General features: G+C 42.1%; 1 protein-coding gene across 1 annotated transcript in view; it reads right to left on the reverse strand.

The window, feature by feature from the left end:
• RAD54L2 (RAD54-like 2 (S. cerevisiae)) overlaps window positions 1–20,660 on the reverse strand; it is a 75,796-nt gene that overhangs the window by 5,765 nt on the left and 49,371 nt on the right. The window contains exons 4-19 of the mRNA XM_012720676.1: window positions 18,026–18,227; window positions 16,969–17,108; window positions 16,364–16,480; window positions 15,847–16,073; window positions 14,939–15,121; window positions 14,675–14,808; window positions 13,299–13,495; window positions 11,895–12,237; window positions 11,049–11,226; window positions 9,572–9,823; window positions 9,250–9,368; window positions 8,014–8,132; window positions 5,747–5,846; window positions 4,848–5,053; window positions 4,242–4,414; window positions 3,488–3,684 (exon numbers count right to left, since the gene is read on the reverse strand). Of these exons, the coding sequence (XP_012576130.1) occupies window positions 3,488–3,684; window positions 4,242–4,414; window positions 4,848–5,053; window positions 5,747–5,846; window positions 8,014–8,132; window positions 9,250–9,368; window positions 9,572–9,823; window positions 11,049–11,226; window positions 11,895–12,237; window positions 13,299–13,495; window positions 14,675–14,808; window positions 14,939–15,121; window positions 15,847–16,073; window positions 16,364–16,480; window positions 16,969–17,108; window positions 18,026–18,227 (2,887 nt within the window). The remainder of the gene's footprint in view (window positions 1–3,487; window positions 3,685–4,241; window positions 4,415–4,847; window positions 5,054–5,746; window positions 5,847–8,013; window positions 8,133–9,249; window positions 9,369–9,571; window positions 9,824–11,048; window positions 11,227–11,894; window positions 12,238–13,298; window positions 13,496–14,674; window positions 14,809–14,938; window positions 15,122–15,846; window positions 16,074–16,363; window positions 16,481–16,968; window positions 17,109–18,025; window positions 18,228–20,660) is intronic.

Here is a 20,660-nt window from a genome sequence, read left to right on the forward strand (position 1 = left end):
TAGCAAACAGAGAGGCAGTGAGAGATAAGAGGACTAAGGAGAATCAAGAGGTCAATGAAATAACACCTTTTTGGGGTCATGAGACATTGCCTTTAGAATTTCTCTATCTATTTTAGGAGTTGCTCCTATTTAGAGGCAAAAGTGCAGTAAGGGAGGAAAAGTTTTTCAGGCCGTAGTGCATGCCAAGTTAAAGACAAATGGGTGGAATTTTCCCACTCACCCAAAGAAAAGGGGTCATACGATGCCAAATGTTGAGGTAATTTTGAGAAGCAATCCCAACTTTAACCATCTTTATTCTCTGAAACCTCAAGTCTCAATTCATAATACAGAACCTGCATTCTGCATTACTTTCACTGGGCTCCACCTGGCGCCAGTCTACAAAGTTCCCTCTAGTCATGGGCACCACAAAAGCAGAAGGAGCTAAAATACTACACACAAACCTAGCTACTAAATAGCAAATGGCCAAGGCCAGCCACAGTCCCAGCAGTGCATCTCCTATTACCAACATGCTAAAATGTTACCCCAAGGTCAATGATGCATTTCTTTTTTTTTTTTTTTAAGATTTATTTATTTGTACATACAGAACTGGGGTACAGGCCAGAGGCTCAAGGGCGGCAAGAGGCCTCACCAGAGACAGAGTGGGGAGCAGAACAGGCAGATCGACGAAGTACACTGCTGAGGGGAGTAGCGTGCTGGTCAGGAGAGGTCTGCCACGCCATGTGGTCACCTCCGGGGCAGGCTGGAATCGAACTCATGGTAAGTGGCTTTAGTATCTTAGTGCTGTGCTTTAACCCGCTGCACCACCAGGGAGGGCCAATGATGCATTTCTTAATCTTCACCTTCCTTTTCACTAGCTATTGTTATCTAGAGAAAGCTACTCCTGATTTAAGTTTTTTGAAGTTAAGCCCCTGTCTCTGTCTCTAAGTTTGCTGAAGTGTATGTCTATGTCTTTAGTCTCTTGCCTGGGAAAAAGACTCTCTTGGATTGGTATATTCTTCCTCACCTGACTAAAGACTGGCACATGAACAGTCACTTTTACCATTCTTATGTTGGAGCCAGTCTGCCTGACTGTACATCCACATCACTCTCAGGATGTTATGTCCCCCTTTGGGAAGTCCCTGGGTCTTACAGGCCAGAAAGCACAGCAAGTTCACCAGACCTGCAGTCCGTAACCTTGATGTATGCCCAAAGTAGCATGTACATGTTAGAAACCATGGTTAGATGTCAATCCCTGCCCTCCCAGAAACAAAAGTCAGAAAAGTAACAGGACCTCAAGCCAAGCACTGTACTCTGCAAGGACTAAAGCTGGGAGTCTCCGCAGGTATCTTTACATGTACCCAGACAGGATAAGGAATGAGCAGGATCATGCAATGGCTCACCAAGTGCTGTGAGAGGCTGGAGCCTCCCACAGGGGCTGGAGCTGGGGCAGAAAAGGAACTGGTATCTCCTTATAGTCCAGCCCATTTGTCACACCTTCTCCCCTCCCCCACATGGCTTTTCTCTCACTGGATTCAGACTTAGTCCATTCCTGCTGTTACACAGAAAAGCCCATTAAATAGAAAAAAAGAATGGAAGACAAGGAGGACATCCCAGACAACAGTGTCTTGGAAAGTTATACAGAAATAAATTCTGTAGGTTTTGAAAGGGAGCAATACTTTCTAGTTGAAAACACCTTATTCATAAAAAGTAGCAAAGATACCAAAAATTAGTATTATATAAAATCTTACATTTTATACATTACATTATTTCAGTTCCTTATATATTATTTAAAACATTTTTAAAATATGGAATCTTCAAAAGTTTGAAATCTATTCCCCTCAAATAAAGCAACATTTTATCTTCAAGATAATCAAACATCTTAAGAATGCAAAGCACTCAATCACATAGCTATCTGATAAGAACTATGAGGTACTTAGTCTTGAAAAAAAAAATTAAATATAATTTCTTGCACAGAGCCTCTCTTGCACTTAGCTTACATCCTGTTCACATTCTGACAGCTTTAAAAGCTGTAGTCAAGATATGATTTTTTAAAAAGATTTATTTATTTATGCATAAAGAACTGGGGTACAGGACAGAGGTGCAGGTATGGTGAGAGGATTCACCAAAGACAGAGTGGGGAGCAGAATAGGCAGAATGACGAAGTACACTGCTGAGGGGAGCAGTGGGTGGATCAGAAGAGGTCTGCTGCGCCATGTGGGTCACCTCCAGCGCGGAGATTGAACTCATGCTGAAGTGGCTTTAGCTTCTTAATCCTGTACATTAACCTACTGCACCACCATGGAGGGCTTGATAATGATTTTTATTTTGCCTTTTGAGGTAGTTTGTTTGTATAGAACTTATTTATAGGGATATATTACTTCTCTAGAATCCCAGGATTTTCCCCTCCTTGATGCTTTTTCTCTTGCTTTTTCATGGCCCATGATGACGGCTGACGTTTTCAGAACAGTAAAGCCAAGCTGACAGGACAAGTGCCACTTTTCTAGACCTCTGAGCTGCATATCAGAGACTGATCATTTCACACTTGTTTAACCTGTCCATGTCCACGTTCACTGCAAATTCCCCAGCTCTGTGATCCCCAGCTCTGTGATCATCAATGACGTCAAATTTGCAAATATAATCATGTTTTATCATCACAACTAGAAACTGGAAGATGAGTGGAACACAGAGTAATAATAACCTGGTGTATGTCTTTTTGCCTTGTTGGTGCTCTTGAGAGTATCAGGAAAGACAATTACATGCACCATTCTGGTGGCATGGAGAGATGGCAGGAAAAAAATTTATTTTTGCTATGGATCAGGGTATAAGCACAGAGTGAAATCCCATTTGTAGCAATAGAACTCTCCAATTGTGATCCAAGACCCATAGAGGACCTGTTATTGACCCTTAACTTTTACTGCCAAGAGAGGTCTAGAAGCAAGGTAGCATCGATAGAGGCAGTTGTCTAGAAGAGCTGACCCTCTGTTTCAGAAGTTGTACCTCACCAGGAATCCAAAAAGATTCTCTTGAATCACAAGGCGACCCTCATTTTTTCCAGCTATCTGAGCTGGACTGATTTGATACCTCACCCCAGAGCAGAGCCTGTCAGTTCATAGCAATCAAAGAACAAGTTGTAGATTCTCTCTTTGTTTAAAAAAGGAATTGGGGACCTTCCTGGTGGTATAAGGGGTTAAGTCTCAGCAATATGAAGCAATCTGTAGCCACTGCAGCATGAGTTCAATCCTTGGCCCGGGAGGTGACCCACATGACAGCAGACCTCTCCTGACCTGCCTGCTGCTACCCTCAGCCGTGTGTTTCACACCATCTGCCTGTTCTTCTTCCCACTTTGTCTCTGGTGAATCCTCTCAGTCCTCCTTCTTCTGACCTACACCCCAGTTCTTGTATGCATAAATAAATAAAATAAATATAAATTAAATAAAAAGAAACTAATCAAGAAGTTTGGGTCTAGCTCAGTGGTGGATCTTTCCTGTCCCCCTTTTTGTGGACTCACCAGTTTCTCTGACTGAAGGCAGGGATGCTGGTCAGGCTCTGGTCGCTGGCAGGATAATACTGCGCGTATGATGGGCGGGTGTAGGGGACTGATGTGCGTTTGTCTTCCTCATAGCTTTTCTTTGCAGCTTTTTTCTCAGCCTTGGTCAGCTTGTGATCCTTTCGGTTAAGGAGCAGTGACTCATGCTCAAAAGGCTCCTGGTGACACAGGAGGATGTTGATTTAATTACTTGTCTTTGTGCTAGCATGACTGATAATTCAATGAGCCTTACTTTGAAGCCAAGAAAGGACTAGTTGACTCCAGCACTAGTGAAGAGGCTGCTCAGAGACACACAGGCAGGCTTACTGTCTGTCAAGAATATAATTTACAACTATAATCTAGCACCAACAGCCTTTAGACAACCTAAGTCTGCCTTCCATATTAAAAGGATGGGAGACTGCAGAGAATGAACATCTTCTTCAGAACTTTTCCTCTTTCTTTTGGCTAGAAAAACTTATAGCCAAATTACTTTCCACGGCTGAGCCCAACATTCCTAGGGCCTGACTAAGGATGGGAATGAGTGGCTGAGCATGGGGAGGGGAACTCCAATGTTCAAGGCAAAGAAGCAGCTGAGTTCAAGTTGCCCACATTTTGCCCAAATTTATCTGAAACAAAATTTCAGGTATTTTTCAGATAAAAGAAACAAATTTGTGATACAACCCTTCCTCAATGGAAGGGGACACTAGTGGGGACTATATGCATACCAGATTCTTACCTTGGTGATGAGGTGAGGGTACTTCACACAGGCAAGTTGCAGAACTGGCTCCTTGATTTCCTTTACATTTAAGGATGCTTGGGGGGCTGGCTCCTTTTCAACAAAGTGCAGTAGATTCTCCACCTCCTTTCGTGTAAAGTTCAGCATTGGGTTGAGATCATCTACCACTCGATCTAGAAGGGAGAAGACATGGAGAAAGTCAGTACACAGCAAAGACTGCAAAAACACCACTGCCAGGCTTGGCAGAGAAAAAGGAGGTGTGGCTATCATTAACTGTCTCTAATACCCCATATCTGAAAGTCAAAGACCAGGTCTCAGGCCCTGATAAAACAGAAATATCTTAAGAGAAACCTGTATAACTAGTTTGGCTCTTGTCACTAAACCCACCTTCAACAAGTTGAGGTCACTTACCTCTTTAAGCAATCGCATGACTGAGAACAAGATGGGACTCCTGGCTTTGTGTCACTGAAAGTCAGGCTACAGTCCTATATCCTCCCCCTCCCAACCTTGATACAATAAGGAGGGTAGTCTTACAGTATGGGAGCCAAAGAGGACAGCACACACATGCCTCTCCTAAGACCTGCTCAAATCATGATGATGGCCCACCTGACATGCCCTGCTTGGAAATCTGACGGTCATAGATCTTCTTTTCGAGGGTAAAATCAGCCACAAGGCGATAGATGTGACAGGGCTTTTTCTGGCCATAGCGATATACCCGACATACTGCCTGGGCATCATGGCAAGGGTTCCAGGAAGCATCAAACACCACCACTCGGTTGGCACCAATCAGATTCACACCTAAGCATCCGGCCCTTTAAAACACAAGAACCAACAATTACAGATTACAGGTTTTCAAATATGTTTAACTCTTTGTGTGACTTTTATCTCCATACCACCCTCTTTGTACGAAGCCAAATATACTATCTTCACAATGAATGAAATGTTTTTCAAGCACTGAAAAATGTCTTGAAAATCAAATATAGAAGTGCCTATCAGTGCAGAAGGAAAACTCTCTATCTGCTGATAATCAGTAAGGTGTCCTGAGTGGTATTCCTTGGTGAGGTGCATACAAATGTTTCTGCTACTTTCAGTCTTATAGCTTAGGAGAATGACTGGTTCATACCTTCTTTAAAGGGCATTCTGATGGCAGAAGGCAGCACAGTTTTCAAGCTGCTTGAAATAATGCCATCAGTCTTTTACAGTTACGTTGCACTTTCTACTTTTTAAAGCATTTTTCACACTTATCACATTGTCTAAGTCTCAGAACACTTCTGAAAGAAAAGTGAATAGTGATCACTGATCATGAAAATCTCAAAGAACCTCATGACAATATCATGATTGCTCTTCTATTGCAACTTCATTTGGGGTTCCCCTTTTTGACCTCAAAAATAAGTCATACACCTGAGCAAATCTCTTTTGATGGAATTTGGTTGATCCTTTGGGGGCACCTGCCCGTGTGGCCAAATGCTTTGAGCCCTCTGACTTTCACTTTCACAACCACTCACCTTGTGGAGAGAAGGAACAGCCAGGTGGTGAGATTGCTGGGATCATTGAACTGATTAATGAGTCGCTCCCTCTCAAAGGCAGGGGTGCTACCATCTAGCCCTAGGAAAGAAACCACCACAGTAGACAGATGAGAGTAGGGGTACACAACAAAAATCACTGGGCAAAGGTGTTCTTGAAGCAAAACAAAATTCCAGTTTCAGATCATAACCCCTGAACACTTACCAATCTAGTGTAAGAGATAGGAATTTATAATTTTAAAATACCCCGAGATTATAACATAACAGGATTTTAAATTGTTTCTCCTGTTAATATTTTCGGTCAATTTTAAGGTAAGGGTTCCTAGAAGTTAAGAGTTCCTAAAAATCACCCTAAACTAGGGAGCTTGGCAAACAGCCTCAAGATGAACTGCTTTCAGTCCTGTGAACCCTGGTGATTTCAGCAGGACCAAGGGTTTTGTTGTTTTTGTATGGGTAATGTTCCTTACCCAGAATCTACATTGTTAACAAGCTCTTCAATATAAGAACCTGCTACACAGAGGGCTTTCCTGGTGGCCCAAGGAGTTAAGTCTCAGCACAATGAAGCACTGCAGCGTGGGTTCAATTGCTGGCCTGGGAGCTGACCCACATGACACAGCAGACCTCTCCTGTCTCGCCCACTGCTCCCCGTGGCTGTGTATTTCAATACATCTGCCTGTTCTGGTATACTCTGTCTCTGGTGAATCTCTCACCTCTGGTCTACACCCCAGGTCTTATATGCATAAATAAAATGAAATCTTAAACAAAACAAAACAAAACAAAAAACTTGTGGGCTCTCCCTGGTGGCACAATGAGTTAAAGTACCGCGTTATGAAGTTATGAAGTTCTCTGAAGCCACTGCAGCATGAGTTCAATCCCCGACCAAATTGCTGACCCATATGGCACAGCAGACCTCTTCTGACCTGCCGCCTCCTGCTCCCCTCAGCAGTGTACTTTGTCAATCTGAACTCTCTCACCCACCACACCTCTGGCCTGTACCCCAGTTCTGTAAGCATAAATATATATTAAAAAATTTTTGCTACAAAGAGGCAGAAAAGGAATAAATCTTTAGAAAAGAAATTAATCTATAGCAGTGGGATGGAATATAAGAAAGAAAATAAGGGAGCTCAAATGAATGAAAAAAGGCAGTTTTCAATTAAGAATCCTGAATAATTAAAAAGAGGAGGGGCAACATGTGTTAACCTGGGTAAAGAGGGAAAAGGGCAAAAGTTAACGTGTGAAATGACACATGGAAAAAGGAGTTATTGTGGTAGTAGGAAACTTAGTTTAATGCTGGTACTGAAGCAATGTATCTGTAAATCAGCACCCCAATCTACCTTTCTAACCTGAGTTCTACAATTTCTAAGCACAACTCACCACTGCTTCGTTGGGCAGCCTCCAGGCTAGACCCCGTGTCAGAGGTCCTCTCACCAATGTGGAGATATTGTTGGTTATTACAAACAGGTGAATACTACTGCCATCTAGTGAGTGGAGACCAAGGACACTGCAAAGCATTCTACAAATGCACAGGACAATCCTCTATGACAAAGAAATTATCTGGTCTAATGTGAGTATTTAGTCAGGAAGCACCTGAGAGCCAGTATTTCTCAACTTTTTTTTTCACTACCACCCCCCTGTAGAGTCTATTCATATTTCCCCCAATCCACATGACCCTTATGAAATTGTAATAATACAGGTATGCTTTAGACCTCTTTTGTGTACTATATGCGTATTTGTGGCTTACACTCCAAAAAAGTTAAGGTTTTTTTTATTCATTCCTCCAAGAACCAGTTTTCACTCCCTTAGGGATACCATCTCTATATAGAAAAGGTGTGGTCTAGGCTCATGCTCACTCTGCTCCTTTCACCTAGAATGATCTTGGACTAAATGAGCTTTGGATATTCAAATTCTTGTTATCTTTGCAAGTCAAGTTCTACTTCCTCCTAGAAAACTTTCTCCAACCATCCTCACCACAACTATTCTGTCCTCCTTAGAATCCTTCAACTACTTTATATTTGTCCTCAACTTGTCATACTGCAGATGAAGACATGACCTATTCCTTCTACCCCCATCACGCCCAAGCTCTCTCCCTCCCAGTACAGTGTCTCACACACAGCAGCTGACTCTCAATATCTCCCTGTCCCTAGGCTAGCCAGATATTCCTAAACATTTGATAGAGAATGGAGAGAGAGACAGAGACAGAAGAGACAAAAGGAAAGGAAACCCTTTGAACAAAGTAGCAATATACTCACGGAAGTAGCTGATATTGCGAGCCCACTTCTGTACTCCTTGCCCCTCAGCACCAGATAGACAGGGCACATCTCGTTTCCCTAGGAACTCCTCGATGAGAGCCAAGGTGGAAAGGCTCTGGCTGAAAGGAACAACATTTGGTTCAGAAGGCTCAAAGACCCAAGGGAATTTTGTCCCCCATTAGGCCCACACTCGTGGGTAACCTTTCGACAGTGAGAGCTCCCACAACCTACTCCTCAAAAGCAGTAACCCCACACACTACCAAAGGTCTTCTTTCTAGTTCATAAATGGGAGCAGAGTTATCTACACTGGTTAGTTCCACCACCCCACTAAAATTTTCTCTCATTATTTTTTTCAATTGAAAATTCCTGGGGCTTAGTTCAGTGCACAGTAACAAACAGCATTCACCAATAAAAACCAACACCGCATGAATATGTATATTAGTTAATTATAGGCCACAGGCAATAATGAGTCTTACTAGGGCTACAGAATCATATGGCTATTTCCAAGTTACGTAGTCTCTTCAGAAGTGGTCCATAAAAGCAGTGGGACATTAGATTCTCCCCAAGTTTGAATTACTGCTGTCCTCTCAAAGAATATCACATGTGGAAACTCTCATGTTGAGGCTCCCAAACCAAGATCCTGCCACTTGGCAATCATTGCAACATAATCTTATTTTTTCTGAGGTCTTGATGAGACTCAAAACTCTGCCTAGAGTAAGAACATGACTCTGGAACAAATGATATGGCTTATTTGGCTTTAAAAACAAAGCTTTTTTTTTTTTTTGCTTTAAAAAAAGTAGTTTAGATCAGGCATCAGCAAGTATTTTCTGGAAAAGGGTCAGATAATAAATAGGCTTTGTAGATCACATACAGTCTCTGTTATACATTCTTATTCTGCTTTTTTAACTCTCTAAAAATGTAAAAACTAGCTCTCAGGCTATACAAAAACAGACCACAGGCTACATTTGCCTGGGCTGTGCACAGTCTGAAGGATTAGACTAACAGCTCCAATGTTAGCCTAAGATTTTAAATTGTTTTCTGCAGAGATATCATACTGGGCAAATAAAGAAACTCTAAGAAAGAGATGAAATGCAATAAGGTCATCATAAGAAGCATGGATTACATTGGCTTGGAGAGAGAAAGGGGGCTGGTGCAATTCCAGTTGGTCTCACTCCACAGGGACTACGTCACCTTTATCACAGACACACAGCATTGCTCAGAAATTTCTCTTCATACCTAAATACAAGGATCTTATCTCCAAGCTTCACACTTTCTTCAATCAGGTGGAAAAGCAGTACCATTTTGGGAGAGTTCTCTAAGACTCCAGTCTGGTAATTAGTCAAAAGGTCCTTGGCCTGCAAAAGAGAACAGTCAGCTGGGAGTGGGTCCATGGCCAAATCTCCAAAAATAATATCCTCTCCCTCCAAGGCAGCAGCTCATGAGTAACCTTTACAGTTAGCAGAAGAGACCCTGGCAGTGTAAGGCACTGTACACCCCACACCCTTTCCCTACTTTTTCAGAAGTGTTTTATGTTCATAGAAGGATCTTCGTGACTCACCCATTCATACGTGACAATGTTGTTGCCTCGCTCCTGGAAAGGATTGAAGCCCACCCCTTGTAGGAACTTGCTGTTGGTTGCTTCTCCCATTGAGGAGGCCAAGGCACTGTCCTCCCCCTTGCCTTTTGTTCCCTGTGATGGGCAGCGGGCACTAGTCCCTGCTGAGCCAAGTTCTTCCACATCGAGATCCTGCTCATTAGCCAGGTTCTCCTTCTGAAGGGCTTCATACAGCACATCTGGGTGATTCCAGATCTGAGAGGTGGCACAGGGAGAGACTACATTAAGGATGCCCCAGGGAGTATGGAAAACAGGCAACTGCTCAAATACACACCTCCCACTGCACACACTGTCATACCATAAATTAAAGTATCCCCAACTTTCTTACAACCTAAGATCCCATACATTTATTTTCATTAACTAACTGATCACGTGATATGAATGGGCAAGTTCATACCAGGGCCATTATGTTAGGTACATAACCAAGAAAGGCTGTCACAAGCTTAGCATTCCTATTCAAGTAAGAGTACCATTTCACTGTGACTAACGGTCAACAATTGTAAGAAAATGAAATAAGACCCAGCCTCGATCTGTGGACAAATGTATTTGACTTACAGATGACAGATGACCAACTATAAGTTATTTCAGAAACTATTCATGGCATGAGTTGCAAATTCCAAGAAGAATTTAAACACACACATACTAAATTTAAAAAAACACATTTTTTAAAAAATTAATAAAAAAGTTTATAGAAAAAAAAAAAAGGATTCCAGGGGCTGAGGGTCTAGGCAGAATTCCCTGGACTTGCAACCTCCTCACAGAGCACGTATGCTTTAGCTTCCTAGTCCTAGTCTAGTAGCATGACCACAAAAGAAATATTTTGAAACCTCATCTACCCCCAGAAATGAATATTCAGCTGACTTACTAAAGCAGAGCTCAATTAAGAATGATATCAACACATCAGCTAAGAATTGTCAAGAAATGGGTGTTTCATGAGAAAACAGTGAGCTCTTTGCCAGATCAAAGACAAGTAATTCATCAACTATAATGATACGCAGGCCTTGCTATTCCCAAACCATCTCAAGCATTATCAGGATAAAAAAAGATTTCAATTTGATTAAATAAGGAATCAAATGGAAGATATCCCTAATAATTTATCTAAGCTACATACTTCTTGAGTCTTGATTATACCAAAGGTACAAAAGGTATACAAATGGTAGAGCTCACTCTTGCACAGCTGAGATGCACAACCACAGAGGTATCATTTATGTTACAGTCTATGAAAAGTGTCTCCAGAATTGTGCAGTACACAACCGGCACATTTTGCCTTGGAGCTCCCGATCCTCCTTATGCAGGAAACCAATGTGGCCCCTTCTCACTTTAATCTTCCTTTACCAAGGACTCCCAGAGGGAATAACTCTCTTGGAACTATGTACTATCTTTAGTCTCCCTTTAAATCTTTCCCAAGACCTCAATATACCTTGCAGCACACACAGAAAGCCTTGAGGGGGTTCAACCCCAGCCAGCCACTGCTACCACAGTCCCGGAAGCGGTCCATGAACTGTGTGTACAAATCTCGCTGGATCTTAGAGAGCCGCACCAGGATCACATTTTCTTCCTTAGCAGGAAGATGAATCTTCAGCACAGTATGACCTCTCCTACAGAGGAAGAGATCAGAAATGATAAGGCAGTACGGCCGAAGGGACAAAAACAGCACCCTGCACTTGTGCACATCACCCTCCTGAGGATCTCAACAAACACTAGTCTTGCATAACGAGTACTAGTTCAGTGAACCATCAGGAATAAACCCATCATAAGGATAAAATATAAACAAAGAAGCAAAGTAACCTATCTGGAGTCACTGATTATATTCCCACTAACAGGTAATTCTAGGTTCTTAATCCAATGCAGGGCTGCCTCTCTCTGAGCTTTCTTCACACATGCCATATTAAGAAAAAACAAGAGACCTATTATAACTATCTTAAGCTACACCTTACTAAGATGCTAAAATGATGTCATACAACTACCACTTCTATTCATCCACGTCATCAGAATGCTAGCTCTTTCTTGCTTCTCTCAGCAAGTGAAGCAGGTGACCCCAGTAATTTCAAAGAATAACTTTTGAGAGAAGCACCCCTGAGCCAAACTTTCAGAAAAATGAAACGTGTATATGCATCATTTGGTAGCTATTCACACAAAGGAAAGTTTTACTACTGCCCCACTGGGAGGGGCCTTCCTACTGTATCAACATTTTCCCTTCAAAATAGCTATAGAAGCCCTGTTTGACTGCATGTTCTCAGAAAACAGGGCCCCAAGGATGACTCACCTCTGCACAAAGCCTTCCAGGAGGCTGTGCAGGACATGGCTCCGGTACCTCATGAGACGAACATCCTGAGGTGTGCTGTCAATACACTGTCCATTCAGGATGGGGCGTTCAAACATGTTGCTGAACTCCTGCCGGGTGCCAAGGAAGTCTGGGCGCACAAAATCCACCATGCACCAGTATTCAATGAGGTTGTTCTGCAAAGGGTACCCAGTCAGCACCACCCGGCGGCGAGAGCGAATGTTCTTCAGGGCCTGCGAGGTGCTGGCCTGGCAGTTTTTGATGCGGTGTCCCTCGTCACAGATCACCACATCAGGGCCAGGGCGGCATAAGGCCTTCTCAAACTCTAAGGAGGGAAGAGGATCCGGAGTCAGAGGGTGAGAGGGCCTGCTCTTAGTCAACAATATGAGAAGGAGGGGTGCACCCTGGAGGAGACAGAAGAAATGAAGGAAGCAGGAAAGCAAGAGTCAGCCCCCATCAGTGAAAGGGAGCCAGCCATTCAAGTTCCTGCATATCTGGTGTGACACATTATGTCTGGTCTACTGACTCTTGCAATAAATATCCCTTTTCCTTTCTCATTGTTTTCCCTGTTAGGTTAAAAGTAAAACAATGTTCCTAGAGTTTACACCACACTAACTGGGCAACAAAAAGCCATGACTTTAGGAAGTATCAGTCTAGGATTAAAAGTGTGTCTGGATGAAACTGGTAAGACACACTCAGTCAGCTCTCACCATTGTAAGCATCTTGATGCCATCTGTGGGCTGGCTGGTGGAAGCTACCTAAAGGGTAAGGTCTTCCTGGAGCTACTTGTCAGGCACTGCTAAGTGGCAAATTCATCCCAGCTCTACCACAGAAGCAAACCTAGAACAAACATAACTCAGAGATGAAAACACCTATAAAATGATGCAGCCTCAGAACCCTTAAAAACCTTGCCCAAACAGGCAAAGGACCCTTAGAAAAGGCAACAGAACTTAAATTATGAGAGAAATGACTTTCACTATTAAGTAACTGAGTTAAAATCTCTTTTATTAATTCACAAACAATGCTGTTATTACTCTCTATGTTTGAGATTTAAATACTTTATATTTTCTCAATGCTTTCTCAGAACATGTCTTGGAAGTGGTAAGAGGAACGATTATTTTTGCAAGTGGTCTGAGAGAAATAGTCAACCAAGGCAGGGGAGTTTCCCATGCACCAGTTTGTGGCCTGGCCTACTTAGAACTCCACCACCTACAAAGAAAGCATCTTGAAAGTCAATGGAAGTCACCTCCCCTGTGCTGGAGATCAGGGTTTCTGGTTCATGACAATCCTTCACTAATGTTTCACATTTGACTAGGTGCTATTGTAGACACTCATTCTTGTTCCCTGAAAACGACGCCAAGAAGATGCCCTTGATGGGCTCCCCACCTCTCCGAAACTCCTGCTGTCGATCTTCCTCATCCAGGTCAATGATAACCGGGTGAGAGCGTTTCTTGGTTTTCTTCGGTCTACCTGTGGCGAAGGATTTCTTCAGGGTGAGGAGCCTGTACATTTCGTACCCCATCAGCAGCACTCCCCCCTCTGACACCCAATCAGCCATCACTTTAGCACGAGCTGCCATTGTCCTGCAAGAGTGAACAGAGAAAAAGTATTAATGCTTTCGCTGCTCCCTAGGAAGAACCTCTCACAATCAAAGTTATTTTGATATACTTTCAAAACTCATTGCCAAAAACATCACATGTGGGCAGCAGCATAGGGCTGCTCAAGGACTTTCCTAGCATTCTAGAGATATTAATTGCACTAAGCATAGGCTGGGTTGCTGATGACAGTTAAACAGCAAAAACTGAAACTCAATAGCACAAGGTAAGCGAAAATTATAACCCCTTGCATAGGGGTTAGAGTTTCAAGCTATCCCTACAGTAAATATAAATAAAGGTACTAAAAGCAAAAGCAACATTCGCAGTTTCAAACACCCAGGCTCCAGTGACGAGAGGGCCAAGGATAAGTCCTAAAGGAGACAGAAAGGCAGAGACCAGATGAAACTCATACAGTTCATCCATTACTCAACAACTGGGCCTAACACATACAAGTCTTGAATTCTAAAAAAGAAGAGCAGGTTAGCAACCATCTGAGGGGCCACTCATGGCCTCCTCATTTTGAGACCAAAAAAATGTAACCAAACTTCATAAAAGAAGTCTCTGTGAAAGAGCAGCTACTTTGCCAACTATCCTTGCTAATGAGCAGAAGGGTAATCTGGATTTTTTGCTTGCACCCAGAAATAACTAGATTTTTGGAAATCAGGTTGAATTTATGGAAGGGAAATAAAATTAATTTTATTTAAGTCTAAAACAAACAAACAAACAAAAAGATTAGCACCTTTCAAAGCTTAGAAGTTGTACCATTAAAGGTCAACTGTAGAGCAGTGCTTAAAAGAACAGACTGATGATTAGGTTTCTAAAGAAAGAGAAATGTAAAATGTAAAAAGTTAGAAGATGGAAAATTTCATTTTATCATGCTAAATTTTATTACTATACACACAGTAAAATATGAGCATGCATGAAGATTTTCAGGATATAAGAGCATCCTCATGTGGAACACAAGAACTCTCCCAGGCTACATAACTCAGCTGTATGGAAAAGCTAGGTAGGAAAAAATAAATAGCAATAAAAAAGAGGGAGACATATGAAGAAACCAAAAGGAATCTTGGAGAACAGAACACATACCCAAATAGACTGCCTTGATATCCAGGTCTCTGGAAGAAGTCTAAAAGAAAAGGGACAAAGAGGAGCGGGCTAGCCACCTACTTGTGCTCATCATTTAAGATGTGAACTTTAAAGAACCGAGGCTGGACTTCTTCAGGCTTGTTGTCAGCTGGAAGAGCTTCAGGAGCTGGGATCCACATGTTGAACTCTGCTAGCCAATTCTGAAGAGTATTAACCTGTCAGAAAGTCAAGTCCATAAAGAGTGTTAAAAAATAAACTCAGAGCATCAAACTTTTTAGTGCCCAATAAAACATTATCCAGAGCTCTTCAGAAGCGTGACTAAGTGGTACCTTTCCAAACTCTTACCGGTACAATGGCAAGGACTGTTTTGGCTGGCGTGTGACGGAAGAGAACATCAATGAAAGAGATCACTTGCAAAGTTTTCCCCAGACCCATGCTGTGGGCAAGGATACAGCCGAAGCCACTACTGGTCTTAAACCTCTCCAGGGACTCAACCAGGTTATCGTATAGAAACCGGATCCCACCAATCTGACAAAACAAAAACAACCATGTCAGAGGGGCTGGTCAAAGACCGGGGTAGTTGCACCCATTTTGGAATTAGAATTAAAATAAGTAAATGGATACAACACCAGACAGCTATTGTGGATGGCTACAGAAGTCCCCCTGCACCCTTCACCCTACTGAAAACTGTCTGGTGACAGTCTTTGTAGATGACACAGAAAATTATTCGCCTGGTACCCTCAGTGGTAAGAACGCACACAGTAAATGGGGTCTTTCACCAAGATTTTGGTTGCTGCTCCTGGATGCTCACTTCAAGGCAACCCAGTCCATAAGGAACAGTTCTTATTGCTAGAGACCTTATGTTGAGTCAACTTTAACTTTCCCTCACTAAATTGTTGGTGAACACAAACTACTCTGTTCCTATCAGAAAGTCCCTTAGCTTCTGAGTCTCCAATCTCTTCTGCAGGCACAACTTCCTAGACAAAGCACTGTTCCCCAAAGAATATTTTAATCTGTCTTGCAAATCTCCAGAAAGAGACTCAAGATTATTAAGCCAAGAGATCCGTGCCTTCTACATGAGGAGGCAAACTTTAGGCTCATCCTATCCAACTCAACAGGAAACCTGAAGCATCAGTTGCTTGTGGCACCAAACTAGCACTTCACAGTTCTGATGCTAATTACCACCAACAGTTGATGTTCTGCAGCAAGGAAGCTAAAAAGAAATAACGAGGAAGAGTCAAGTATTTCAGTACCTGATGAGGTTTCACTGCCCGTGCCAACTGTGGGGCCAGGAAGACATTCTCCTCCTCTGGAGGGTGGTTCAGGTTGACAAGGACCCGACCTAGAGCATCACGCTGGTTTAAGACGTCATTCACGTGGGTACCACCCTTCTCCTCTTCTTCATCTTCCTCACTGACCGACTCACTGCTGTCAACAATGTGCAGAGTATCTTCCTCTCCTGAGCTCAGTTCTATCACCTCTGAGACAACCAACAAAACAAAAGCTCAGGGAGCAGAGATCATTTACCACTCATTGTTAAAGCAAAAGCATGGAAACAAAGAACCTGTCATCACAAATACTTCAATTTTTATTATTTCTCTCTTCTAGTTTCATGTTAAGACAAGAGCAACACTTAATTTAACATGGAAACTCAAGGAAATTTGTCTGTCAGACCTCAAAGTGAACGAAAACAGACTGAATTCTTTTCTATAAAACCAACCTCTCAGAATGAACACTAGGTAAGGAGAAAGGAAAGGAACTTGATCTTACCATCTCGACTGCTTTTTTCATCCTCACTGCCGCTACTACTGTCCAAACAAATGACTTCCTGGGTCAAGACCCGAGGAGGCAGTTGAGGACCATCACTTGCTCTTAAGACAATTTCCTCTAGAAAAAGGAAGATGGAAGGGAATGTCAAATCAAACTCTGCTTAAACATACTGCCCAGAACGACTCACCATCCCTTTTGTTGCTCACGGGGAACTATCCCCCGAGGAGAGCAGTAGAGGGTATCTCAAAAACCGCAGCCACCTTTCCAAATTTTCTTGTCTCGACTGGTTCTTACTTCTTGATATCCACCAGACCACTAGAAAATGTCTTAATTCCTTGGCCTATTAAGATCCAAAGTTATTGGGAGGAACACATGGGCAGAAATCTATAGAAGATAAACTTAGATTTTTAACATCTTAACTTTTTGAATATCTTCTTTCTTATTATGAGCTCCCAAGAAGCTGAATTACTCAAAAGGATTCCTGAGAAGGCACAACTTTTCTCCAGATCTGTCCCCCCTGACCCGAGATCTGTCCCTGATCTGTGCAAGCTAAGGTCTTCTTCTTCCTGCAGTACAAGGTCCTTCCTACTACCTGCACTGCTTACCAGGCAGGAACTCCAGGGGGACAGTGGGAATGGGGGCTGCATAATCTTTCCTCTGCTGTTCCAGACGTTTTCTTCTTTCTAACTCCTCCTGTTGTGCTGCTTTGGTAACAGGTTCCAACTGATCTTCCCGAAGCAGCTTTCTAAAATAAAAGACAGCATTTGGATTCACCTGAGATTTGGGCAATGTAATGTCACGTTAAAGAGGGAAATCATCATTACTGAGGTGGAAGTGAAGCCACATCAGCCCATTTACATCCATACATAGGCAAAGAGTGGCGGGGGAACGGGAGGGAGAACTTAAAGACTCCGGGGGTTCTAAATTAACATACTTTTCATATTATTTAATTTTCCCACTCATCTCTGTGTATACATAACAGATCAACGGTAAAATAGAATATTATGTGATTTATATATGTGATTGTAATATGTGATTTCACAAAGATGAAAATCATTAAAAGAGTTGTTTTATGGAAAAGCAGGATTATGAATGATTCTTCATCCTTACTTCCCAAACTTAGAGTAGAATTTTCAATTTCCCCTTGTTTAATGAAAGAAAAGAAAAAGTTGGGGGTAGGAAGAGAAAAAGGCATCATTTACCTCCCTTCAATAGCAAAATTATTTGGTAGAAAAAAGGACTGTTGGATTATACCTGCTGATCTCTTAGCTCAAGGAATAAGGCCTGCTTTGAAGCAGTCCCCCACCAACTCAAGTTCTAAGATGAGAATCCAATTTATTTTAAATCCCCTTGCTTTGAGAGAAAATAAAGAAAGAAACAAGAGTCTAAAGAAAGCAACCCTATCATCCTTGGGTTACCTCCCAGGGCCTCAGTGAGTCAGACATCCTCAGTGGTGGCCAAATTACATCCACATCGTCTATGCAACCTCTGACAAGCAGGCCCAGTGGGTTTTCACTATTAGTGGGGCACACAGCTGATATTTTTCTCCTTTGGAAAAAGGACTCCACTGCTCAAACCCCTACTTCTAATACTGCATGCCTTAAAGTGAAAGGTATTTCTCTAACTCACTCCCTCTTTTCAGACCCAGAGCACATAGCTCACCGTATATTTCTCCTCATATGGGAAGGCTTTTGAGCTCTCTTCTTTTTGGAGTCCTCAGAGGCTAGGCTCTTGGCTTGGGGGCGTCTAAGCTGCTCTGAAGGCTCAGACTGAGATGAGGTAGTTGAAGTGCACCGCGGTGGCCGCTGCCCATCTTCCCCCAGCTGGGCACAGTCAGTGCCACACATGTCTTCCAGGGATGGATCTGAAAAGACAAGGGGTAAGAAGTGCCAGGGACTGACCTTCACTCAGGACGTGGGTTCTGATGCCAGACATGCCTCAGTTCAAATCTCAACTAGCCACTTACTAGCTAGTGATCTAAGGCAAGTTACTTATCTCTCTCTGATCTTCAACAGATGTTTCTATAAAATGACAATAGTGGTTCTTATATTCAGAGCTGTTGTGAAAACTATATAGTCTGCGTGCCTGGAACAAAGTCTAGACAGAGTAGACCCACAATGAATGACAGCTATCACCACTCTTACTATAATTTCAGCACTATAGTCATAGCGGGGAAATTTCACAGTCTCAGACTTCTCAGAATGGAACAGTAGGTTGCAGTTGTTCACATTTATTTGTGTGACTCTAACTACATCTTATGTCCCAATGGGAGAATATTCTAAACTTTCAGTATCTTAAAATATTCACTCATTCAGCTCACCAGGCTATTAAAAAAGGCTTTCAATAGGGCAATAAATACTTCAAGGGATATTTATGAGGCTCCTTCCCATCAAGGAATTTCTTTTCCAGACATAAGGCAAGGTATGCCAAACACCTGAAGAAGGCAGGCCAACTGATCAAAAGAACTTAAAAGTTTAACATATCAGTTTTCAGTCAGAAGTAATTAAAGTAATAATTATGTCACAGGTATACAAAGGACAATACTTCATAAAATGATTATACGTGGAATAAGATGAGAGGTAAATTTTGAGTGAGGTCTTGAAAGGTGAACAGACTGTCTCGAGATACTGCCTTAGGACAGGCGAGAAAGGGCAGAAACTGATGGCAGAGAGAAAGTCATTGTGGCATCAAACCAGGGTTTGGTTAAGAAGATCCATGTGCACAGCCCTGGCTTCTCAGTTGGCAGAGCAGCATCTGTTCACTGGGTGATAGCTTTGGTGTCACATAGACCACAAGCCTGTCCCAAATCCACCAAAGCCTCCAGACACAGCACGACACCACCACAAGAGAAATTCAAACTAGAACATAAATATCATAACTGAGATATTCTAGTTAATGCCTCTTGGCTCTCAGAAAAGAAGGACGCAGGCAATTTGTTTTTTGTTTTTTGTTTTTGTAGTATTATTTTTTTTAATTTATCTTTCAAGTTTACATGAATTTTACCACTTTTCCACAAATGTCCTTTTTCTGTTGTAAATCTCCCTCTAAGATACCATATTACATTTAGCTGTCATGTCTTCTTAGTCACCCCTAAATTCATAGTTTCTCAATTTATTCTTGTCTTTATGACCTTGATACTTTTGGATGTATTATAGACTGTCACCCAAAGTGTCTATCTGACATTTTCTCATAACTTAATCAGGATTATGACTTTTGGGAAGAATACCCCAAGGTGAAGTGCCCTTCTCATCCCATCTTATCAGGGGTACAATATATCAACATGACTTATCACTAGTGATAATTAACCTTAATCACTTGTTTAAAGTGGTATCTGCCAGACTTCATTGCAAACTTACTATTTTTCTCTTTCCATATTAGAAACAAATCACTAAGCCCAGCCCCCAAACACAGGGAGGAGAACTAAGATCCTTTTCCTGGAAAGAAGAACATCAAAGAAATTCTGGACCTTTGTTAAAACCACACATCAAAAAACGTTTGGCGGAAACCATAAAATACCTGGAAAGCAAAGATGGGCGAAACACTACATGACATATACCTCAGTACCATCTTTGAAGATACAGCAATGATAGTGAAGGACAGGATAAACAGATGGGACTACATCAAGTTAAAGAGCTTCTGTACAGCAAAAGAGACATTACAAAAAACAGACATCCCACTGATTGGGGAAAAAATTCCTCACACAAAATTAGCAATAAAGGCTTGATCACAAAGATATACAAAGAACTGATGAAACTCAACAAAAATAAACAATCCCATCAGAAAATGGGCAGAAGAGCTAAAAAGACAAAGAAATGCAGATGGCCAACAAGCATATGAAAAAAATGTTCAACATCACTTGTAATAAAGGAGATGCAAATTAAAACCACAATGAGATACCACCTCACACCAGTGAGAATGGCACATCTTCAAACAACTAGCAACAACAAATGTTGGTGAGACTGTGGAGAAAAAGGAACTCTCCTGCACTGCTGATGGGAATGCAAACTAGTACAACCACTATGGAAAACTGTTTGGAGGTTTCCCAAACTGCTAAATATGGAGCTTCCATATGACCCAGCAATCCCACTCCTAGGTATCGACCCAAAAAACACAAAAACATTGTTTCAAAAAGACACTTCCACCCCCCATGTGTACTGCTGCTTTATTTACAATAGAAAGATATGGAATCAGGCCCTCCCTGGTGGCGCAGCAGGTTAAAGCACAGCACTGAGAAGCTAAAGCCACTTCAGCATGAGTTCGATTCCCGCCTGCCCCGGAGGTGACCACATGGTGTGGC

Source organism: Condylura cristata, unplaced genomic scaffold (assembly GCF_000260355.1).
Source record: "Condylura cristata isolate star-nosed mole 26May11 unplaced genomic scaffold, ConCri1.0 scaffold00004, whole genome shotgun sequence".
Taxonomy (NCBI): Eukaryota; Metazoa; Chordata; class Mammalia; order Eulipotyphla; family Talpidae; genus Condylura; species Condylura cristata.